The sequence below is a fragment of the Sciurus carolinensis genome, chromosome 8 (genome assembly GCF_902686445.1).
Source record: "Sciurus carolinensis chromosome 8, mSciCar1.2, whole genome shotgun sequence".
Lineage (NCBI taxonomy): Eukaryota > Metazoa > Chordata > Mammalia > Rodentia > Sciuridae > Sciurus > Sciurus carolinensis.
This window is the reverse complement of record NC_062220.1, coordinates 62,960,454-62,986,674: the sequence shown is the minus strand read 5'-3', so window position 1 is coordinate 62,986,674 and position 26,221 is coordinate 62,960,454. Positions and strand designations below refer to the sequence as shown.

At 36.8% G+C, this 26,221-nt stretch overlaps 1 protein-coding gene across 9 annotated transcripts in view; it reads right to left on the bottom strand.

Annotated features, from left to right (window-relative positions):
• Magi2 (membrane associated guanylate kinase, WW and PDZ domain containing 2) overlaps positions 1–26,221 on the bottom strand; it is a 1,289,418-nt gene that overhangs the window by 157,774 nt on the left and 1,105,423 nt on the right. For 5 of the 9 annotated variants that reach the window (XM_047561711.1, XM_047561717.1, XM_047561720.1 and 2 more), the window contains 4 exons: positions 24,042–24,073; positions 18,275–18,464; positions 8,371–8,412; positions 3,157–3,248 (listed from right to left, as the gene is read on the bottom strand). In XM_047561711.1, coding sequence (XP_047417667.1) covers positions 3,157–3,248; positions 8,371–8,412; positions 18,275–18,464; positions 24,042–24,073 — 356 coding nt within the window. The remainder of the gene's footprint in view (positions 1–3,156; positions 3,249–8,370; positions 8,413–18,274; positions 18,465–24,041; positions 24,074–26,221) is intronic. The other 4 variants (XM_047561713.1, XM_047561719.1, XM_047561712.1 and 1 more) reach the window with 3 other exon arrangements.

Below are 26,221 nucleotides of genomic sequence, written 5' to 3'. Positions count from 1 at the left end.
ATGAAGAATTTGGCCTCAGTCTAAAGAGAGGGATGGTCATTGTTCCTGGTTCTTGGAAGGTAACCTGTAGGCTCTTGGAATAGGAAGGTCTTCGCGTCCATGGTGAGCCCCTTAGATCATTCCTGGTAGTTTAGCTTAAGGAGATGGCTCAGAATGGGGCCAGCCACACCATTAGTCTTACCAGAAAAACCAATCACGTAATTAATGGTTGGGCCTTTGATACCAGCATGACCTCTGGGGAGAAAAGTGGGCTAGGGACTGAACTCAGTGGGAAATGAATGAGTCAGTCAATAATGCCCATGTAATTAACCCCAAATAAACACTCTGGACACCAAAGTTTGGATGAGCATCACTGGTTGGAAATACTACTTGGTGAGTCCAACACATCCCTGGTGATGGTGGAAGCTTTATTTTTGAAATGTTTCCAGACTTTGTCCAGTGCATCTCTTCTCTGTTTTTTTTTTTTTTTTTTTTCTAATTTGTATCCTTTCCCTAATTATAAGTCTAACACTTTTTTGAATTGTGGGTTGTTTTAGTGAATTGACAAATTAGAGGAAGGTTGTGTAAGTTTAGCACACAGTGAACCTACTTCACAGCGGTGACCCCCGGGGGCTTTGGACTGACCCAGTTCTCCTTTTTACTTACTTGTACCTTTCAAGAATAATTATAGAACGTTCTGAGAATGCAACATCCTGAGAGAAGGAGGAGATGGCTAAACCCTGAACTCTATTCCACCTGATAGAGACAGGGCATCCTTTAATGCTTTACCTCAGAAAGTCATATTACTCCAGGGCATCAAACCCACAATGACTGCTTTTGGGATTCCTCAGCTATGATGTAAGTAAGTAATGAACAGTTAAGACTGCATCTTTCCTGGGAAGCTTTCTTGAGCCCTAGGGGACAATGAATCTCAGGCTGCTGCTGTCTCTTGCTTCCTATCTCTAAATAACAAACCTACTTCATGTAACTTCTTCATCCTACTTCATGTATGGATGTTCTTCCTCACTGGACTCAGCAAGTTGGTGCCCAGTGCACAGTGAACCTACAGCAGGAACCCTCAAGTCTATGGCTTTGTTTAGAGTGTGAGTTGTGTGACTTCCCTTAAACTATGCAGTTGAGCAAACTTATTTTGGTTGATGAGGTGAGTCTTGGACAGATGTGTCAATGTGAAGGACTGACTCAAGGAAGGACCTTGAGTTTGGCTAACTCTGAATACTGGCACATTTATCAGTGAAGGAGTACTAAATAAAAGAGGAAGATGAAGTACCTGTTTAGAAGGAGTTTAAAATTCTGCTGATCAAATGAAATAGGCAAACATATGAACGTGTTAGAGAACAATTCTGAAGGAAGCCAGGTCAGATAAATATCTTGTGGCAGCCAGGACGGTTTGGAGTACAAATTGATATGTTAAATTTTTACATAAATGGAAATATTTATGAAGGTACCTCATGATAGTTTCAGTTCTATACATATAAAATAAGATGAGTTATAGAGAGGAATAAGTCTAGAGGGCTAACTAGGTGACTGAGGATCCCCAATAAACTCAGAATAGGGCACAAAGGGAGAAAGGAATCATGCTGTGAAGGAGAGCAAGATGAAACCAAAACTTGCTTCTTCTACCTGTGCCTCAAGATCCTTAACTGAGTCCCTCAATAAGTTTAAGCCTCAAGTTATTTAAGTCCTGTGTATTTACCTTAGCATTCTTTCTCCTTCCAAAACACTCAGGAAAATCTCACCAATCCTTGGAAAGTGCACTTTTATATCTTCTTTGGCTGCTGAGGAATTCATGATGTGCTGATGAATTGTTGCTAAATTTTATCTCCCCAAATTAGAAAATACTGTTTTTTTCCCCCCTTTGTGTCCCCATCCTCAGAATCCAAGCTCAGCTTCCTGGTGTTTTCTGTCATAAGTGACATCAGTCATCCAGTCCAACTCTTCTTGCAGGGACAAGGAAGCCTCTCCAGGTTCCTGTCAGGTTGTCACTGACTGCTTAAATACCTCTGTGTGAAGAAGCTCACGCTCTATCAATGTAATTACTTCATTTGGGGACAGTTTTAATTATTATGAATCCCTTTCATTAGTTAGATTGACTTTTTTCTCCCAGAGATTTCTGCCCATTAGTTTTATTTTTGTTTTTGGGAACAAACTACTAACACAAAAGAGAAAGTTGATGACAATAAACATTTATTCAGAATTTAATATGATCCAGTCACAATACCAAGAGCTTTAGGGTATGCTATCTTTACTTCTTAAAGCCACTGCACAGTGGAAACAGGAGAAAGTTCTCCTCTTAGCCCCATCTTGCAGGCGAGGAGCCCAAGGCTTAGAGTTTAAATGCCTTGTTAGGGCTAGGATGGGTGCAGGTGCTAGAGCCAGGATGGGGTGCTGAAATCTGACTACACAGCTGTCTCTTGGTTTATTCTACAATACATCTAAGATGCATCTTTCACAATGAGTGTTTCATAGCTGATATTTGAATACATGCTCATAAAACTAGTTTTGCTGTATTTTCTGTGTCTTAATGACTATTGTTATTTTTATTTTCTGCTTTTTCCCTGAGGAGGTACCCCCCCACTCCCACACACATATATGTATATATCAATATAAAGATTTCTCCACAGCCCTTCCCAAATTCCCAATATTGTGTCGACTGGAGTTGATTTCATAAACATTCTCAGGATAATCCCTTTATTCAAATGTGGTTGAGATTTTACAGCACTCAGCTTGATTTTACTTCTACTTATCCCTGTGTTTTCTCTTCCTTCTTGTTTTGGTTGCAAACATACATAATTCTGCCTGTTCAAGGCACCGCTTCATGTGTACCTTCTCTATGCAGCATGCTACTCAGAGAGCCTGAGGCTCCAATGCCATTAAATAATTGAAATACTCAAGAGGAATCCAATCCATTCTAAGAAAGAGTAATGTTCCACTCCTAATGTGACTTGTGATGAGATATTGGCTATGGAGACACCTGCATGTTGTCAGAGTGTTTTGAAGAGAACAGCAAAGGGGAAAAAACCTCACAAAACCCTCAACCTTTTTTTTAAATGTGAGTTCTAAAACATTTCCTCTCAGATGTCATACTGAATGCTATTTTCCCTAGTGTTCATACACATAATAGAGCCAAAAGTGTGGAAATAAAGGGATTCAACTTACAGGCTGTCCAGGTTCATCTCCCCCGAGGATTCTGAAGCCAAATCCAGACTCCATCCTCCGAAGGTGGACATCCAGTTCCTTATAATCTGGACCTGGCATAAAGGAGATCCCATTGAGTAATGAATCCTGCCTCCTCCCGACCCCCTGAGGAATTAAACACACCAATGATAAACTAATTTTGTGGATGTGATTAATGAGAGTGCTGTTAGAGTCAATGAAAATCATAGGAGTTACAAAAAAACATGGCAGCAAAGTAGTCCATGAACAGTGACCAGCCAAGGGCATTACTAGGGTATCACCAGAAGGGGAGAGAGTACATGAATGTCCTGAGTGAAAAAAAAAAAAAAAATGATCCTTCTGTAATTTTTAGTCTACTTAAGAGATTATGGATTGTCCTCAAGAAGTGTGGCTATGACATCAAGGATGTTTACTCTGATCATTTCAGAAGTGAGAGAACAGATGGAAAAACTGGGAACAACCTAGGAAAATACTACCTTGTAATTTTATAGAGTCTGTTTATGATTTGATGCATACATTTTAGGGGTATATGTGTATGTGTATAGGATATAATCTTATGTCTAATAAAAATTATCTTCTAAAATTTTTATAATAATGATGTTAGACTTGTCTTGGTACACAACAACAAGGGCTATTCCCAATGATAAATGAAAGGCAAGTAATTAACTTTTATTTTATGGGTAAATGCTGATATTTATCTGGTGCTCTTCTATAAAAAGTTGGATCAGACACCTAAGTTCTATGTATGTATATATTGTACAAGACTCAATGACCATCACTTGCTTTTATGACCAAAGCACACATAATTAATGTCTTTCTCATTCATTGAATAATGTAAAACTCTCAAAGAAGAGTAACTAATTAGACCTCAACATCCAGTAGTCATCCTTATAAAGTATAGAAACATCCATGTTTAAAAAATGGGAGAACTTAGAAGAGTTCAGTTCCTATTAAATAGTTAGAACTTGGTGGTAAAGGAGAAAAATCTAAAATTTTAGCCAGTCAACTTATTTAACTCAGAACATTAGAGATGTGAACAAGGCATTTAACCTTCTTCTCCTATTTTTAATGTGCCTTTTAGTGATGATTGTGATTCTCTTAGGTATTTCTCTGACCACTTCCCATGCTGATTTCAAATACTGGGTGGTTAAGTGCCAACATTTCAGTTTTGCCCTTCCATTCTGGGCAGAGATGATCAACTACATGATACATGAGTGAGTGGAGGGAGGCAAAAAGAGACTCATTAGAGATCTGTGCCAGTTCATGTGATTTATTTTTTATTTCTTTGTTAATTTTGAACACAGATTCAGAGGCTGCAGGGCTTGGAAACTTTAGAGAAATAGTCAACTGGAAAAAAAAAAGTTTAAATGATAGACTAGATTGTGCCTTAAGTCACTTTAAATTTTTTTTAAAATAAGAGCTTTTAGAAAGATAATTTTTTCTTTCATTTCTTTTTTCCTCCTCTTTGAGTCTGCTCTTAAAAAATAGCTAAAATGGTATGCACAAAATTGGGAGACTTTTTTTTCTTTCTTTCTTAGATGTTTCTGACATTTACTTTTCTGACCTGATGACATGCTCAATGGTTGTATCGTGCTTTATCTCTTCTCTAATTAATGCAAGTGAAGAACTCCTGGGCCAATTCTTCACTCCTTTGTAACAGAAGTTAACATTCACCACTTCTCTATCTTTTTTTTTTTTTAAATAAACTATTCACACAGGAGGTTGTTACATGAAGGAGTCTGGAAGATACCTGTCCAGACCTCAGTCACTTTGGCTGTCAATCAATCATGCTCCACTGGCATCCTTTTTCTCTTTTGCTTGCTTGTCTGTTTGCTTCCTGTGCTCTTTTTCATTTTCTTCTTTTTCCTTAGCCCTTTTTTGCAGAACTGTCAAGGGTGCTCTAAGATATTGCTTGGCACAACTCAAGAGGAGGCAGTGCTCATGAAGAAATGAACTAAGAGTCTTTGGACATTGGTGTTCCATGGCCAATGTTGTTTCTTCCTTGGAAGTTGAGTCCCAGGATACAGAGCCATTACAAAATAAAATATCTCATGATGTTCATCCCAAATAGGATTTTATATGACCACTGTGACAAACTACTGGAATAGAATTTATAAGCACTAATTTATTACATACCAATATTGCAAAAGATAATATTTAAGAAGTAGCAATTGGAGACCATATCCAGGTATCAGGACAACATTTCTCATAATAAGGAAAAGCAGAAATTTCAAGAGTTGATTCTTGTTTTGCATTGAGACCCCAGGGGACTTCACATACTATATATGTACCTTGGTCTTGCTTTTGAAAACATGACTGTGTGTGTACAGTATTAAGGAAAAGACTGGATGACTAAGCATAACTGATTAGTTTTATGAATGGATTAAATCTTCAAAAATGCAAAAAATGACATTTTTATGAATTAGTTTGGCACATGGGATGATACTAAAAATATGTCAATTAAATTTTGGTACCTGAATCCCCTTTTGTGTTTTAATTAAAACCTAAGTACCATGAATTATTATCACAGTTTGGCACAGAGAATGCATTTATTCCTTTTTCTTTCTTGCTGGAAAGAGTATTACTTTTTTGGCTTTTCATTTTAAAGAGATCTAGGATAAAGACAGCACAAGGAAGGAACCAGGAATCAAAGATTGTTAAACATGTCCCTACCTTCTGTATTTCCATGCACTCTAGATACAGAATGAGTTAAAAAAGAATTAGCTTCTACTGTTGGAATCTCATCTGACCTGATAAGTACCCAGTGCTTTTGCCTTAAAAGAATCCCTTCTCTTTATCTTCTTTCTTTATTCCTTTGGGAAACCAATGTGGCTAGGCATGTTTTAGTCATAGTAAAAGCTATTTCCAACTCTCTATTTGGTTCTCTTCCTCAGCCTGCAAATTAGCTCAGATTTCCCCATCCTAAATACCACCTTGTTGCCCTCTTCCATCTCCATTTTTGAAGAATAGTTTCAAGTGGAACCTTCCCTCCATTTTTGACTCTTTCCTGACAGTCTGGTTTCTGCTCTTTGCATTGCTGAATTCTTTAAGACCACTGATGACACCCTAATGACCGAATTGAACAGTCTTTTCCTTTCCTCATTCTCATAGATTTCTCTGCCCTATTTGATACTGCTGATACATCTGTTGTGACTCCAGATTTAAAGAATCCTAAACAAGGAAATCTTGCCTTTGGGTAGAGTTGCCCATTCAGATTTTTGGTTGTAGATCTCATGGTTTCTCGTTAACATTCTCCTTGGATGATGACATAATTATCTTTGTTTATGATAGTGTTCTGTTTTGCGTGACCTGTAGCAATTGCTAAATAAGTTTCTTGAATTAGTTGTTTTACAACATTCACTAATCTACTAGATCCAATAAACCATATGCAGATAAATAATAAATCTTATAGTTGTGATAAATACATATGAGTCAAAACCCATCATAGATAATTTGATAAAGAATATTTCAGATACATGAGAAATAATATGGGGGGGCCTATTTATTAGATGTAGTTGTGATTTCCTAAATTATTTTGATAGTTTGTGTGAACATTTAACAAAATATTTGGATTGGTTCTTTTCTTAAAAATCTGGATTGCACAATAGCATACTATACTCAAACTACATTATAACCTTTATGTTTTAGGTAATACTTTTTAATGTAAAAATATGACTGTGCACATATATCAAGACAATCTAAACTACTGAGTGGCCTTTCTCCTCTTTCTTCTTTTGTTTTTAAACAAAGTACATTTAAAAACTGAGATTTTCAAGAAATGTGCTAGAGGAGGCCTAAGGAGACTTAGAATTTCAAATTAAATCCTGATTTAATTTTGCAACTAGAATTATGTGGTTCCTTTTTCCTTCTGGGGATAAGGTATTCTTTAAAATTACAAGAATTGCATAGTCAGTATATAAGAGTAATCGTGCTTAAAAAATTTCAGAGCAAACTGAACAAATATGTTAGACATGATTTAAAGACAAAATGCTAGGCATTATCTTCTGTATTTTCTACATATCCAGAAAAATGACATGGAAACTTACAGAATGAAATGAGCTCAAGCACATATAGTCTCCAAGGGGTGTTAGAACATGCTGAGATGGATAATGAGCTGTCATCATGGAAACACTCTAGAAATGTGTGCTGTGAGCCCAAGTTCTGAAACAGTGTGTTATTAAGAAATACTTTTTCTACTATTGTTTCCGTGTTCAGCCTTTCAATCCAGTGGTTTAATCAGATGTTCAAAGCATCTTGCATTATTAATTTTAAGAGAAAAAAATCCAAATCTTTTTCCTCTTTCATGTCTACAATAGTATGAAACCAAAACTAGAAGTAGCTGTAGAATGGATAAGCAAAAAAAATTTTCAAGTAAATTAACCAGATAGTTCTAAAACCTCTTAAATTTGGAATGATGATATTCTATTTGACTTGAAATACTATTGGAATATAGCATTTTGTAATTGACATTGTTTAAAAAAATAAGTTGACATAGGCATTTAATTGATCTGAAAAAAACATCAATTTATATTAGCAACATTTCCAGGAAGTTCTTCAGAAATGTCTAAATTACACATTTCTTGAGATAGTCTAGCTTCTTATTTCTATTGATCAGGTCTAGTGCTGTCTAATACAAATAAGATATAAGTTGCCTAAGTAATTTAAAATGATTTAACAGCCACCTTTCAAAAAGCAAAAGAAGAAAATCAATTTAATATTTCACTTAATCATCTAAACTATCATTTTAAGATGAATCAACATAAGAATATGTAATGAGATAGTATTCCCCCCTTTTTACTACATCTTTGAACTCCTATGTGGATTTTATACACAACTTATAGCATGTCTAAATTTAGAGTAGCTACATTTCACCTTTTAGTAGTGAGTGGCTACTGTATTGGACAGCTCAGATCTAGTGAGTCTGATGATTTTTATTTTAAATCTAGTGTTTTACCAAAGTATTTTATGGAAGGCATTCAAGAATACGACAATTTTCCTTTGTCTTTTATTGACAGGCATTTAGACCTGCCATTATGAGACTTGCTCTCTATCACACATGCATATGTAAGTGAAAAAAATCAGCATAGTGACTGCATGATAAAAAAAAAAAAAAACTGATTCTACTTAGAAGAATGGCTGGTAACACAAAATGGAAGACATTTGTTCACAGATCTGTGAGTGCTGAGGAATACTTGCCAGAGGAATCCACTCGAAAACTGGTCCTGGGTGGCACTTGTTCTGGATAGGAAAATGGGGAATTAAAATTGAAATTCATTTATGGCATTTAAAAATTCATCTTCACTTTTTTTTGGTTGCTACTATAACTCCCCACCCCAATCTTGTGTTTAATGATTTTTTTTTCCTCTCTAAAATCCATGGAAGTTAGTAGACAGGTTTGCTCTGTGTTTTGTATGAATGTGCCCCAAATAGAAAAATCTGAATTATTTTAGATCAGGATGGAAAAAAAGATCACCATTTTCAAATATTATTAATCCTTGATTCTCATTATAAGAATGCTTATTTAAAAGCAAAATTGGGGGGGGGGCTAGGGTTATAGCTCAGTTGGTAGAGTGCTTGCCTAGCATGTACAAGGCCCTGGGTTCAATCCCCAGCACCACCAAAAAAAAAAAAAAAAAAAAGCAAAATCAATCAGAACCTGAAATATACATGGTAAATGCAGGTCTTTTTACATTATATTATGATATTATGTCATAAAACATTAAAATGAAAAGAGAAAAATTCAAAATTCAATCAATGATGGTGTTGGTTTATGTATACCAGTCCAAATATTTTGACATTTCCAATAATTTGGATAGTTGAAGTTATGAAGAAGTAGTTGAGTTAAATTGGTTTTTTTACCAATATAGACTCTGTGAGAATTATGATGAAACCTGTGCTACATGTAACAAGATGAAAATTCAGGCACATGAGTATAAAACACCTTTAAAATGTGGGAATATCCCATATTTAAAATTGTATTCATTTGAAAACCTAGCTACTGTGTCCTGGAAGTATTTGAAGACATGTTTGTCTCATGGGTAACATTTATCAGGGATAAATAGGTTCCAGATGACAAGCTTCTAGCCTACCCCACACAGACATGTTTGAGAAAGACCCCACACAGACATGTTTCAACATGTCCCGATCTGGAGCTGTTGAACACATAGAACATGACATAACTAAATTGTCCCTTGAATTTTATTCTGTCTTCCAAACTCACACCTTAATATCACAGAGGAATTAACAGTGACAGAGCTGCAAAACACCTCAGAGTTTCCTCCGAAGCCCTTCACTGTGCAAATGGCAAGATTAGGGCTCCAAATGCTGAGACTTACACAAGTTGTTTATACATTCCCTTACAGAAAACTCAAGATCCTTTTAAGAATAAAATTATTCATTTTATTAAAGGTCCATTTGTTTTCAACTTACTTATAACTGAAATGCACTATCTAATAAAGTGCTCCTTTTTTCATTCTAAAATTTCTGTGGATAAATACTACATACTTAACACCCTTCTCTTACTATGCTATACTTTTTCTTACAACACCTTCACATATTGTTCCTCTTCCTTTATCAATAGGGACTTTCCTAAACCGCATACTGGTTTGATAGGAGGTGGGCAGATGATACATGTGAACAGCCTTTGGACAAGACATACTTAAGAAGATAAGATCTGTGCTAAGATAAGCTGGGATACTTCTGAGAGTCTGGCAGTCTAGTTTTGCTGTCATGAGGAACTTAACAGAAAGTTTATCACAATGTTTTGCTTTTAAATCATGAAAGGAATTCCAGATGGAAATTAAAAAGTCCCAAGCCTCTCTAAAACATAAATTCACATTGTAGATGAAGGAACTGTAAAATTTTCTTGTACAAACTGTTTCTCCCACTTTTAGACTTCAATATGTACACTAGTTTTAGGTTGAAAGAAGTTTTAGATCATTATTATTATTATGGTCATATAAATAATCATATAATTATCAATCATATAAGTGATTATTCCTTATGAGGAGAATTTTAGAGGCAACTTAAGACAGTTTTAAAAAGTAGAATGAGAATAAAGCACAATAGAACTTTCTCATTTTGAGCATATTAAGATGACATTCCTTTACTATATAGTTGTGCCATATGAACCACAATAAAAATGAGTTATTTTTTTCATTAAATTTAAAAATTAAAATAAGACTAAATTTTGATTGCTTTATTATTGAACTCTGTTTGTTTCCAATAAAGAAAGTCTTGCTTATCCCTGCCAGGTAAGCTGTGTTTTCATAGTAAAGGCAAATTAGTTTTCTAGAAGAACTGTAATTTTTAAGAAACTTCATGTTTACTGTGACTGTCTAGGATTTTGAATGAGAAATATCCTTTCATCAAAGGGGTAGACCTGTGTCAGGGATGGAAGACTGCTACTTCTAAACACTTCCATTAGGTATAAAACTGATGTTTTATATTATAATAATCTCACTAGGACCTACTTGCCATCCAGCAATTAAACTCCATTTACTGTAGCCCTGATGGTCTCATGTTTATTCATGAAAGTACTTTGGTTTACACTGTCAACTTGTACTACCAACAAAATGCTTTGACATACTAAATAACTTTCAAGCAAGGGCTGATTTTAGAATCCACTTTTCACATTTTCCCTCTCTTCTATCCCTTGTCTAACACTAAGTTTTAAATTATAGAATAAAATGAATCTATAAGTGATAGGATTGGATATAATTTGTAAAATACATGGGAAAAATATGTTCTGCATCACAGCTTATTTTACTGTCTATGTTACCTGGTGCATATCATGATAATTTTCTATTTTAACAGGAACTTAAAGAAATATAAATGTTAGAACTTTTTAGAAAGCAACCCAAAGGTACCACTTTTGAAACTGGATTTCCAAATTAATTAAAATATATGTATTGAAATGGCAAACACAGCTTAACCAGGCTTATTGATCTCCTTCATCAATACATTACAAATGCAAAGTGATGCATAATGTGATATATTAGAAATGCCAGCTAAAAGGTAAATTTTTTCACAGGTCAAATTATAAACATAAATCATACTAAGAATGGCAATAATGTTTTTCCCTTGAGAAAAAAGCACAGAAAATTAACCTTCATGATGCAGTTGAGGATATTAAAATGATAATGTTGATTTTTTTCTTTTTATGATTCTAATGCTAAAGCCATTGGTAAAAGTGTCATCATATTTATATATCATATTATTTTAATATTTAAAAAAAACAGATTGTGCTCCAGAGAACATGTATGAGAGGTAGTTTAATTAAGGCTACTGGACACTAGCAATGTCCAAAAACATCAGTCGAGGGCTCCATGCGCTCAGCGTGAGGATGCTCTTTGAGAAGAAGGCAAAACGACCTTTCATGATCATTTGGATAGCTGCCTGCAGCTATGGCATCTATCAATTTGCAGAAACCTTTCTTAAACCTTTTGACATTTCCAGTATGACTGTATTAGGCAGTTAATTACATTGGGAAAGGAGACTGGAGCCAGGAAGCCTCAAGCAGAAGGACTTGTTCAGATTTCAGAACTCTGGTCCTTAGTACTAGGGGTGGCGACTACTCCTACCACCACTCTGCAGAGTCTCCAGGAAGTACTGCAGTGAAAAATTTTATTATACTATTCCATCTCTCCAACTGGCTCTGGTGTTAGGATGGGAGGCAGTGGAAACTACAACCCTTTGCTCACTATTGAACCGAAAAACCAATAGTGTAGAAATACAACTACTTATTTGTGATTAGCTATGAATTATATATGCATTACAATACTGAACACTGAAAGAATTCAATAATGAACAAATGAACAATAGAAGAGAAGGATAAACACCACAGATGTGCAAGACATAGTTGTCCATTTTTGATTGGCTGTAAATTATAATTTCATTTCAAGTGTAGCCCTAAAGAACAGTTTGCTTCTCCATTATGCTCTTTAACTGACCTGGGGTTACTTTTGATTGCTACCTTGGCTGTGATACTCATTGTTTATAATGGGTTAATGCTTTCTAATATCTGGAAAGAAAAATTGATTGTGTGAGCTCTTTTTGAAGAAATTCCAGAGGAATTTCTGTTCTAAAGAGGTTATACCATAAGGCACATTATACATATGGATTGTTGACACTTTTATGATCCTACATTTGAGTGATGTCTTCCTGCAAAGGAGTGTGGACATGCTGTACCTCATAAATTGTTTATTTATAATAACCAAGGTTCAATGTGAAAAGAAAAGAAGTTCGGACAACTTCAGTCATAATTCAACATGGGTTCAAACCAAGCGACGGAACCTCTAGGGAATAGTTTAAGGGAATGAGGATTTTCCTTCTCTGGCTTTTCCTGTTTGCACCTGCTTTTCTGCTCTAGTTTCCAAGGCAGAGGTATGGAGCATGCCCAAGAAATACCCCCATGACCTGATAATGATAAGACAAACCTTTAGAATGAGTTTGGCTTAAAGAAAAGTGCAGTACAGGACAGGTCCTCCTTCCTAAATCGATGAGCTTTCATTAGAGTGATAGAAACTTTATTTTGTAAGATCCAGAGTGATTCACAATCATTTTCTGTGGGAAGCACTTTATATCCCTTGCCTGGTCATAAAGAGGAGGAGAAGAGGAGATGTGATAGGCATCTATTTGCAGTTATCTAGGTATGATAGTTCCTACGGGCAGGAGACAGAACTCCCTTTCAGTTCCGTGATTATTGTGATGTTGAATCTGACTTACTTTCTGTGATAAGAATAAGAACTCCATGGTGAAGCATAACTCTGACACCCTCCTACCTGTTTTTTTTTTCTACTTAGTTTATCATGCTCTGGATCTGTACATAGATACAATTTCTAGGTATGGGAGTGTTCCCTGGGAGTTTGGGTATCAACACAACCTGCCACATAAACTTTTACCTTAAGTTAGGGATAAAACAAGAGAGGCAAAAGTTTGATTAGACAAAGAAATTAACTTGAATAAGTTAATTTTCTGAGTAGATATTAAAATTTTTATTTATGGTGTACATGTGTTTCTTGGACAGTAAGGATGGCTATTGCTTGAATAGCTTATGTGATAAAGGGAAACCTTGTAATTTATCATTCATAGAAGAACAGTCCAGGGAGTCAAAGGGCAGCTCCTAATAATTACTCCAGACCAAAGCACACCACGACCATTCCAGGAACACTCTCTCATGTGATCGCCCTGAACAGTCTTTGGGTTACTGGACCAGTAAAAGAATTCCTATCATACCAGAATATGTGGTTGAAGGAAGGACACAATCACACAGAGATAAAGAATGACAGGAGGAACTGAGAGGAAAGAGGACAGGGCCTTTAGAAATATCTTTTTTCTCTATTATTAGAAGTGGTACAAATAGTCCACCATTAGGAACGTTTACAAACAGAAAGCAGAAGCTGAACCCCTTGTGATTGTAGAGAAAATTCAAGTCCTTCCTTCATGAGACTCACGGGAAAAGGACAAAGAAGACAGAAATCAAAAATAGCATAGCTTGTCCTTCTGAACAAAGGTGGGTATTTCTCTCTGCTTTCAGTTTTTTAAAATTGTAAGTAATAAGAACAGCAAGAAGTCAGTTTATCAATGGAGACTAACTGTACAAAGACAAACATGACATTTGTATAAAGGTCTTTGGCAGAGAGGGATGTGGGGAGATATTTGTTCTTTTTTGGGAGGTGATGATATAGGTTGAACATCACTAATCCCCAAGTCCTACATGTCCCCAAATCCAAAATTTTGAGTGTTGCCATGACTCTGCATGTGGAAATTCCATACCTGACCTTATGTAATGGGTCAAACTCATAATGAAGGTGCAGTACAAATATTTGTATAAGGTGTGTATGAAACATAAATGAATTTCATGTTTAGATTTGCGTTCCAGCCCTAAGATAGCTCATTATGTATGTACAAATATTTCAAAATCTGAAAAAATCTAAAATCAGAAATACTTCTGGTCCCAAGAATTCCAGGGAAGGTTTCCTCAATCTGTAATGAATGGAGTCAATGTTTAAACAATTAACATGAAAATCTAGAAGCCCCATTGGTCAAAACTTAAAAAAAAAAAAACTTTTCCTGGGCATGGTTCTATTTTTAGCTTAAACTTATATGGAATTAAGTTAGTGGAAAAAGAATTTCTTTTTGTAGAGTTTGCCAGTAACAACTAAAATGAGATAGGGCACATTCAGGGTGGCACAGCTGAGACCCTAGTAACAAGTAAGATTTTGATTACTCAACATGTATTCTCCAGATTAAATATCAGTTTTGCATAAAGTTGAGAAACTACCAGAATTCTAATGATTTTACTGTACAATATCACACATTCGAACACTAATATTATTTATGGTATTGTGTAAGGCAACTTTGTTCAGGAACTGTTTTCTGATGTGTGCATAAGCTTCTAATGAGCACAGAAGATTTCTCCTGAACTTTCTCTCCTGGAGTTATCTAGTGGAGTTAGTGGAATTCTTGAAACCTAGTATTTTGTACACTCTTGTTGATTGATATGAAGCCTGGAGGTGCCATCTCTGGGTACTGCACCTAATGCTTTGAAGTCAAAGGCATCACCTCCTTGCTGGGCAGAAGAATTTTCCTTTCTATGTCTTTCTTCAGTCCTTATCTCAGAGGCAATCTCATGAAGATTGGAAGTGTTTCTAGTTTTTCTTCAAAACTACCTGTCATGCTGTGTTTCATGTGATTCTTGTCTCCTATGGTTGTCTTCATTTGTTTAAAATCACATTTTTTCCCCAGGAATACATCTTTATTAAGATGTCCTGTGCATGCACATTAAAGTGTCAGCATAATCTAATTATGAATCAAATGAGGCACAGCAGCATTTACATCATTTGATAAATTTCCCTCATTTGCAGGGGACTGGTGACTTGAATCCAAATATTTCTTGACAGCCTTGATAGAACAAACATTGTGTAGTTCTGTGCAGCCCAGACTTTCAGGTGGAGGGTCATCCTTTAATTTGGTAATTGCAACCTAGTTTTGAATGTGAATGCTTCAGATCTCTTTAGTTTTAGATGTGGTTGTAAGGGAGGGTACCGTGAGATCACTACTGACCAGGGAAAATGTCAGAGGACTTGCAGGTGTGATTAGAATTTCCTTCCCTAATCCTTTCCTTCCACACTTTCCTTAGTCCTGCTGCTTTTTATTTATTTATTTATTTTCTTCCCAGGAAAAAGTTGGGAGCCACGAGAATAAATGGAACTGAACCTAAATGTTACACATGTGATTCAAAGGAGTAAGAGTTGAAGTGGTTTCCAATCAAAATTTTGAATATGGGCCTTTCATTTGGGTTTATGTGTTTTATGATCATTGCATTAAAAAGTAAAATTACTGTTTGAAGATGAGAAGTAGACTGAGATTTTCACCGATTAGTTAAGTTTCTAAAAGTAAGGCTCTAAAAATTTAAGTGAGAGTTACAAAACTTTTTCATACTAGGAAGCAGAGTATGTACAGAGGGCAAAGGGCTGTTTTATTCTCCCAAGATGCTGTCATGTCCACAGCAGAGAGAACAGATGAGCTACAGAGACCAGAGAAAGCCGCAGCAGAACATTTTGGTTCCCTCACTCTTCAGGGGCAGAGCCTTCCTTACCTGGACTTGATTTCTGCATTTCATTCACACTCCATTTAGTGTTATGAAATAACAGGATAGAAGAGAAAGATGGGAAAGAAAATTAGACTGCGCTTTTTTGGCTTTCTGAGGGTTGTGACCGGAAAACATTACTGTGACCTCAGAAACATTAGAGAGAGCTGAGGAAAACAAGAATGTGGGTGCGATTAGAGCTGCGGCCACGGTGCCATGGGCAAGGGCACTGCGGGGTGGGAGTCAGGAAGTCTGTTGTTCCTGCAGCTGAGAAGCAAGGGAGAATCAAGAACTCCCAGGGAGGCCAGGAAAAGAAAGGTAGGGAAGTTAAGGTACAAGAGGAGAGGTGAAAGGCAATGACAGATATGGCACTGCCAGGGCCGGATAAGGAAATGAGAATTCTTTTAGGGCTGTAAGGGGGTCATGCACAATTCCTGTTCAGAAACTGAGGACACAGACAACCACAGAGAGATGTCAGGAAATAAATACCAACATGGCCTTTGTCCTGAATAATAAAACTTTGCCTTGCTCAGGAAACTGCAAAAGGATAGAAGTAAATAACTAATGAAGGGACAAAACCCAGGAGGAAGCATCTCTTAATGCTCCTTAAATCGAACCAAAAAAAGAAGCTAGCCAAAGATGTGAGTGAGGATGATATTTTAATCCTGTAGTGCATTTCTTCCTTCCGAGATGGAATTTCTACTGTATCTTGCTCTCTTTTTGTTTACAAACCTGCTTCTTAGTTCCCCATTAAATTTGTAAGAGCAGGACATATTGCTCATCTGTGGTATCTCCCCACAGTGCTGAGAGCAAAGTGGGTATTCAATAAATACTTGGTTATTGAAGCAGAAAAGGTATTAAGAACTGTGCCGATATCTCCTCAATTCTTTTTCAGTTTAATGAGCACTAATACCCTGAATTTATACCCTATACTACACAGCTAAAAATGCCCACTTTGTTCTTACTCTTTTGTAGCAGACATCCTAATGATACAGTCCTCTATTGATATCTCAGATGTTCATCAAGAAGGGGAAGAGTGGAACAGTAATTGTGATGTAGCTGATTATTTAAAAGTATGTGCCTGGTAGATTCATTTTGATGAAAATTATTTCTCAATGGTCTGCTATCCTAACTATTTTATCAACCAAAATTACTTCCACAAAGCATTGTAGAGGATGGGGAAAAGGTATTATGTTTGCCTTTCCCTTTACCATCTGGGTGCATAATTCTCAGCCCCTGAGCTCATCAAAAGAGTAAGCAGATTTGAGATCCTCTGAGATCACACACAATTTAAAACTTGCTATTCATGCTTCAGTGATAAAGTTGGAAACAAGACATTGGTGGAAGCAAAGGAAATCAGCAGACTGTAAATGGGGACTCCAGGGACCAAACCCTTTTCACTAGGCTAGATTTCTTGATCATTTACTACTGTTCTTATTATACACTATATTATACACACATATCATTTAGATTCCTGTCCTCTAACACAAGGAGGGAATAGCCTATAAGATGACCGAAAGATGCACAACCAATGTGTATGCAATATTAAAAAGTCTTTGTTTTCTAATATTTATAAAGTGCAATGACATAATTCTAGAAGACCTTCAAATAGGGTGGCAGGTGCATACACATTACACATTATTTCAAGTCAATATTCAAATGGGCACAATTGCATTAAATGGGAAACAAGATTGTGGCAGAAATGATTGAGATGTGTCTTTGAACTGCTTCTGGAACCGATGTTTCACGAATGTTCTTCTACAAATGTTAGAAGGACTTGGCTGACATTTTGCATGAGTTCTAACTTGAATGACTGCCTTAAAGACTCCAAGAAAAAAAAAATCTAAGTTTAGATTCATGGTCATATTAAATAGATTAAAATTTCCAAACATTTCTTCTTACTATATAGTGACTTGAACAAAACCAGCAACTGCCTCTCCCCGCTCTCCTCAAAATTCCCGATTTTCTTCAAAGGCTTAGGGGAAAAATAGGAAATAAAATTTAAAACTAAAGGATATAATCAACTTATTTTTAGAACTAAAAGGTTTTTTTTTTTAAGCCAATGGGTACAAAGTTTCAGTTAGAAGGAGGGGAATTAAGTTTTATTGCACAGCAAGGTGACTGCAGTTAATAATAACGTATATTTCCAAAATAGTTAGAAGAGAGGTTTTTTGGTGTTCTCACCATAAAGAAATGATGAATATTTGAAGTGACTGATAAGTTAATTATATGATTTGATCATTCCACAGTGTATACAAGTATTGAAATTTCACTGTATATCCTCAAAACATATGTAATTATTATTTGTCAGTTAAAAATAAAATTATACAAGAGTTGGGGAGTGGAGAATGGACTTTTAAAGAGAATTTTAGATAACTGACTTGACTTTGGAGATACTCTTGAATCTCAGAATATAAAATCATGCCAGATTATTCAGCCTCAATATATGTCCTAGAAGAGCATTTGGCTATTATTAATGTACCCTTGTTTTATGTGGCTTTCACTTACGCCTACTTTCATAAATGGCTCTAGATTTTTCGTAGAGCTCATATGGATCAGGCTTCCGTGGGTCAAAGGCCTCTGTTGAGTCAGGAAAGGAACTCCTGTGAAGGGCGGGTGGGAAGGGCAGGTTCTGCGGTATGGCCGGAGCAGATAAACTTGTTTGAGGACTGCCTTGATTCTCCCATCGGTCCATTATCTGAAAAGCAAAACAGAACAGAGAAAATGACGACTGAGGATCAAGTCTTCCTATTTCCCTTGCACCTTGAAGTTGGACTTCCTTGCCTTGTGGACTTTTCTTCTAAGAAACATTGAAAACTTTAGTATATGTGCCTTGAAAGGAAAAGATCTTACTTCTGTATAATAAAGCACCAGTGATCATTATAAATAAAAGCAGTGCCCAACTTTCAAATGCAAACTTTTATAATCTTGTCACCTATTAGTGGTAATCTTTAGCAAATTGATTTCTTTGAATCTCTTTTCTTCCCATAAAATAAAGATAACATGTATCTCAAGATAATACATGTAGAAGTGTTCAGAGATGTATGGTATTATTTGTTCCTTTTCTAAGACAGTCTCAGTTTATGACACCACTTCTTAAAACAGAAGATAAAGTAGTCCATGCATATTCACGTGACACCTCCACACATCCCAACCACCTCCTATACTTGATCATTCAATCACTTTCCTTACAATTTATAAGTAGTTACACAACTAGTTGGGCTCTAAGTCTTGTTCAGGTTTCTGGGATGACCTATTTATTGCTGATAATGATGTTTGCCCTACAATGCTGCTGTTGCTGGCACCACAGTTTAATACTCCCCAGTCCTCCCCTCACATACAGGATCTTCTTTCATCCACATCATAGCATCACTGGGAAGATACAGCAAGAGCTAATCTCATTCTTCTATCAAGGAGAAGGGGAGGTCCTCTGAGGTCACCTATTGTCACTATCAGTTTCACCTTTGTTAGACTATTAAAACTCAACTTCTGCTTTGAATAAATCTGTGGTTTGTGTAAATGTTAGATTAGGCTTAGGTTACCTTTTTGCCCGAAATTCTGCACTGGCTCAGCATGAGCCTCAGGACCAAGGCCTATTCCCTAGTCAGGTTTGGGAGGCTCCTCAGGATCCAGGTTCTGCTCGTCTGACTTATATCTGCTGATGGTCTCTTCTCTGCTCCCTAGGACCCCAAGGTTCTCTCCTGCCGCTGAAGCTTCGCATACTTTATTTCTCTTTCTACCTTTGAAGTTCAACCATTTTGCACACTTTCACCCACCTTCATTCTACCTGACTACTAAATTCAGATGAGGTGTCTTCTTACTGGAAGGGCTTTGCAAACTACCCTGACCCTCTTGGGTGCTCCTACAGCACCCTCTACCTATCCCTGGCATTACTCATCAAACCCAACTGTAACTATAAGTCCACCCATCCATGTGTCTTTAAAGATATCATGCTGGGGGAAGATATCATGTTGCAGGCAGGGGTTGTACCTTTCTTATCAATGACACATAGTAAGCAATCAGAAAATGTTAATTTAGTGAATAAATAAAAAGATTAAAATAGGGTCAACTTTTTCAAAAACTAGTTTTGATATGTGAGGCATTGAAGTTGGCAGGATCATAACTTTCTGTCCCTCACTTCACTGTCCTGCCTAATTTACATATTGACTGGGACAGGGCTCTGACTTCAGTTCTCACCTATCTGTCATCAACATGTTAAGGCTAGAAGGGATGTGAGAGAACATGTTCTCCAGTGTTTTACAAACTGTGACATTAGAGATCCCTGTGGTCCATCCTGCCCACCTGGGACTCTGGCAGGGGTTCAGGCTGAGTCAGTAAGCTAGGAAAGAAATGGGCTACTGACTCTTATTTCAGCAAAACTGACTTTACTTAAATTGTTTTTTATGTGGGCTACTACTGCCCAAGACATCATCTGAATAGTTTCTAGATCTAATGAGGATAGTTCCGTTTCTTTTTGTTAAACACAAACTCTGTAAGCACAGAGAAGGTAAGTGGCTTGTCTGAGGTCCAGCAGCTTCCAGTAGCAGATCCTGGTCAGAACCAGCCTATAATTCTAATAGGAGTGGGGGATAACTTGTAAGTAGGGTGAGAGTTCCAGTTAATTTCTGCTCACCAGGCTTTTTGCTGCCATTTTATAAAAACTCTTAAATACGTACTTCATAATTCATTTAACAGCAAAATTCATGCAGGTGGTCAATCTGGGTTTCTTTGGTCATCTATTCTGGGTGGCTCTGCTAAGATGTGGAAGTCATTTTTGACTAAAGGCATAACGCTTTTAATCTATTGTTCACTTTAGCTGACTTTAGGCACCACGTGGATGTATTCTGGTTGTGATTTTCTCCCTTATTGTTTCCAAACTTAAGATTCTAAATGCTAAAAAGTAAATAAATTGAAAATGTGGTTCAAGATGCTATAGTATCCCACTTGTCAACCTGGGGCTTCAGTGAATATCTACTTCTTTCATCTTCCACTGAAGGTTATCTGATACACATGTGAGTCTTGCTGGTATATGTATTGCTCATGTACACTCCTTGAAGAAAACATGCTTTCAGGTGAAATATTGGTATTTCTAAGAAACAATCATAAAACTACAGGACAAATAATGCTTTGGGCACTGTTTGGGAAAGTTTCTATGGCAGAGTGACAAATTCTACAATTTCTGTAGCACAGAGATTGGGAGTCCAGTTCTTGCTTAGTAAAGCATTCCCAACTTTTGTGACATTCATCAACCCTTGAGTCACTCTGTCAGGGTTTCTTAAAAACTAGTGTAGAAAATCCCTGTGCCCATAAAAAAGTAGACTTACAGTCCACTCCACTGTGCCCTGCCCTACTCCCTCCAAATTGAGTTACCTGGTGGCTCCAACCTAGAAGACCCTAGAATGAAGTACCTGCCTGCATCACGGGCTGGGGGCTGGTACTGTTCCTTCTGAAAGGCAGATTCCGAAGACTCCTCCTTCCTTATATACTTTGGACTCTAGAGTTTTGCTTTCTACCTAGGATGCTCTGTGTTCCTCTCTACCTCTATGAATCTTCTGAATTCTGATTCTGTCCCTTGGTCCAGGTCAGGGGCCTCCCTTGCTCTATCTACTGTCTTCCTGGCCTTGACCTTGAATTTATTATCTGCTAGGCATTTATCTCTCAACTAGACTTCTTATTGGGCTACATTTTTCTGGTCCATTGGTGTCCCTACCTGGCTTGATTTTTAAAAATTTTAAAAAATATGTTAGTTATAGATGGACACAATACCTTTATTTTATCCAATTTTCATGTGGTGCTGAGGATCCAATCCAGAGCCCCATGCAAGCAAGGTAAGTGCTCCACCACTGCACCTCAGTCCCAGCCCCCTGGGTTGATTCTTATATCTTGCTAGAATAAGGGAGAGTGGAAACGAAGTTGTTTTCTGTATCTGAGAAAACACAGATACCTCCGCTGGCCTTGCTGAATGAGTGAATGAAGGAATGAGCGTGGAGGTGAAAGTCAGCCACGGAATTACCTGTGGACATGGGCACACAGTCCATACCCAGGCACCAAGTAATAAAACAGAAAGACTCAGTCACGGTTGGGACTGACTTGTTTAACTCTAGTTTCTGATTCCAGGGTGTACCAGGGAGTAGAGTGTTTATGAATTAGAGGTGTCCAGAATTTATTTTCTTTCTATAGAGGTTGGTGTGTCTAAATCCACTCCCATCCTAGGATCCACTCCATATTTTAGGCAGGGCTGGGAGATGAAGGCATTTGCTTTGATTCTAACTTTGAAAAATGAACTCAGATCCCTTCCAGACAAAGAGAATGAGAGTTCACTATGATTAGTGTACTACTCGTTAAACAGGAAGTGACTATCTTGACAAGGATTAACTTAAGATGTGGGTCAGTAGGACAGAAGTGGGTCAATGAGTGACACAGGACCAGGAGGAGGTTAGATCTCTTGAAGGATAACAATTTCTTCCTCTAAGAATGCCATCAATTTTCTTCAGAGGAGAAAGTATATAAATCCATACACTGTGGGTATATTGTCATGTATTTGTTTTAATTAACAGGTCAGCCAGGTATGCTCATTCCACAGAGTGATTTATTTACTGAGGTCTGTGCACAGGGGTCTGCTTTCTGTGGTGATACTAGTTTATATTTTTGAGCTCAACATGTAGAGGTGCTGTTTTAAGCACCTTACATGGATTAACTCAGAATCCTCATGGTAATCTGTAAAAGAGTTATCATTATCTTCATTTTTATAAGAATTTGAGACACTGAGAGCTAAAGAAGCCAGTAAAGAATCAAAACTTGAACCTAAGAAATATACCTTCAGAGTCTGCACCCTAAAATAATCAGACCACATGTACTACTGCTCAATACAGACCTTAGACTAAAGAGTTTCTGGTAAATATATGGAGGCTATCAAATCAAAATCTCTCTATCTTCACTCAGTCTAGGACCTGGAAGTTCAAGCCTTAGCTTTTGTAGAGATGCAAGGGTTCAGGATTAATTGTACATTGAGTTCTATAAAACCTTTTTTGGAATTATTGACTATGGGTATAATTACTTATAATGACAGCAAATGCTGTAATTATGCCAAATGACATAATTTGTGTAAATGTGGTACATATAAGGAAATCACTAGATTGCATAATTGTAGCACCATGATGAGGCTGCAAGTTTCCTGGCTAAATTAGATAAAGGTGTATATAACCACGGAGCACAGATTCGAGTTTGACTGTTACAGTAAGGAGCTATTTAGAAGCTAGACAAGATAAAACAAATTTTATTCTAAACACTTTTCTTTTTTTTTTTCTTTTGGTACCAGGGATTGAACCCAGGGGCACTTAACCACAGAGCCACATTCACATCTCCAGCCCTTTTTTATATTTTATGGGAGAAAGGATCTTACTGAGTTGCTTAGGCCTTGCTAAGTTGCTAAGGCTGGGTATGAACCTGCGATCCTCCTGCCTCAACCTCCTGAATCGCTGGGATTATAGCCGTACACCACCATGCTTGGCTTCACTCGAAACACTTTTAAAAGTATTTTGAAAAATACCTTTTCTTTTCCAAATCATATATATCGATAAGTGATATATTAAGCCCAAATGGGACTGGTCTCCCCATCTGATATTCTCTGTTGATCAGATGAGTCAGATCTTAAATAAGCACATGCATGGTAAGGGTATTAAACAGGACCCATTTAATTACAGGATTTAGACATTTAAGTTAGGGTAGAGTATTTTAAGTCATCATAAAGCAGAATTCCAGAAAACCAGCCCCAGCTCTTGAACCTTGAGCAATTAATAGTGCTAAAGTTTGGATGCTGAATGTCCCCAAAGGTTCATGTGTTAAAGGGTTGGTCCCTAGAGTGGAATTACTGGGAAGTGGTGGAACATTCACAAGGTGGGGCACAGACTTAATTCACAGGTGAAGACTTCCAAGCCTAGAGTTTACATTGTTTCTAAAATTCTCATGATATAAGGACTATATATGTATACAGTACTTGTGACAGGTGAAAAACAAAAGGTTTCTAATGAATTTTCATCATACAAGTGTTAATGTTAATTTTGTAAGTATATTTTAAAAATTGGCATAATTAGCATTATAAGAAAGTAAGATGAATTTTTCTTATATTTGGGGGATAAATATAAGGCAAAAGATCATAGAGAATTTGTTCTTCTGATGTCATTGGATCTCAAAAGTGAAAGAGACATTAAGGTCATTTAATTCAACTCTTAATGGGATCACAAGTAAACAAAGAAGTATAATAATTCCAACTTACAGGCTTTGGAGTTTTCCATGGAGAAAAGAAACCTGCAATAAAGAAAACAATATTTGAACTTTGAAATTATACCCCACTACCACTAATGGATGATGTGATATTAAAATAATTGTAATTCACTTTAAATTAGTTAACAGCAACAGTAACACCACACCAAAAATCTGGTGTAGCTATTTGGTCTTCTTCAAGGAGCTCAAATAGTTTCATTGGAATTATATTAATTATTCAAAGATTTCCTTATTTGTCAACCGAGAGGCACGGAGAAGGTGAGTGATTACATGGCAAATAGTTGCTTCAGAAGTTCCCAAACTGAGTTGTCCTTAGGGATTGTGTCACCCAGTCTTAGCAGGACAGAGAGAGAGAGAGAGAGAGAGAGAGAGAGAGAGAGAGAGGGAGAAAATATAGATAGAAATTTAGATTTTCATGGGTAAGTACTTTTACTTAGTGTAAGAAATGATTCTGCATTATGTACTCACTTTCTACAGTTAAAAATCAACCAGACTTTATCATTCCTAAATTGAAAAGTAAGGTATATACTTCTGCTAGGAATCAGATCTCACTATGAATTTTTATGACATTTCCTCTGGAGCAGATTTCTATTTTATTATCCTTCTACCCCAGGGCTAGCACAAGGTTTCACACAAAGAAGCTCAAAATATTTAATTGAATAAATTGTATACCATCAAAAAGTATACCATTTTAAAACTTATTGAACCCTTTCAATGATCACAAATGGTCTGATGATTAGACAGACTCTAATAAGGATAGATTAATTCCTTTTCTAAAAACTTAGATATCATATAAAATCAGTCTCTAAAGAGGTATTAAAAACAGACTTAAAAATGCTGGAGGGAGCTTGAATGGACACATATTGGTCCTAACAATCTAAAACTTAATCTAGCATATAAAGCAAAACTACTTTCTTCTCATATCATATCTTTTCTCTTCCAGCAATGTTAGCTCATGTTAATATTCAGTAACATTTGAAAATGTTCAATAAAAATGGAATATTGAAAATATGCCACATACTATGTTTATCATCTTTAAAACTGAGATGTCCATGGGAATAGTTGACAACCACAACTCATTTACAGGAAATACCTACAGAAATCTGGACACACAGTTACCTAAATGTTTAGGTAACCAGTTCAGGCATGGCAAAAATACTAATTGCACCTCAAGGTACTCCTGTGGCAAACAACAATTCATTTTATAAAAAGAGTGAAACTATATAATCCATCATATTTCTCAGCTTTTCTTGGAATCCAGAGCTAAATTTAAAGCTCAAGTGAAAGAACCATTTTAACCAAGAAGCTTGGTGGAATTAGCTTTTTATCTGTCTCCTACACTGTGTTCTTGTCTCTCTTTTTGATTAGTTTAAAAAATGTGGTTCAGTGTGTGTTTTGATTATAATTTCAGGATTTAATCACATCCTTTTCGAGAAGGGTTGAGAATACAAATTCCAGATAAATGAATATATTTCTGTCCTTGATTCATTCTGTAAACTGCCAATGGGGGGGGGGAACTGACAATGACTTCAAAAATGTAAAAAATGTTAATCTGTTAGCCAATTTTAACCATTATTTTCAGTGAAGGATAAAATTCACTTGCTGTTTTATGGAGCTGCCAGTTTCCTTGAGAGAAAATGTCATTTACACGTTTGCACCATGTCCAGCCATTCGCCTACCTCCCACCGTTCTTCCTGTTGTCACCTTCTTTCCAGAATGCCCAGACGGGTTTTGAGTATGTCGCTACTTTACTTTTGAGATGGGCTGGCGATTCTGAGACTGATCCAAAGCTACTGAAACTGGCTACTCCCCTTATGTAGCTCTCATCTCCTCATGGAACCTTATTTTAAAAAAGAATTCCTCCTATGGAAAACATGTCATTGTCTCACCTCTCAGAAGCTATGGTGTCACAGCTGAAATGGTTCAAGAGGGAGACTGGTCAAGAACTGACAAGGAGAGGGGGTACTTAATTGGACCACATTTTATCTTCCATCATTGGCACTTTGCCTTCCAATTCTTTTAAAGCTGTTTCATCCAGGTCGAGCTCACACCATGGGCATGACCCCGGGCTTCTTTACTGTCCCCATTATGGTAGCTTCTAGAATATTGCTAGTGCTGAGTTGAGCCATGGAGGCTCTCGTCTCTGCAGTGATGGTTGCCCTTTCTGAGTCC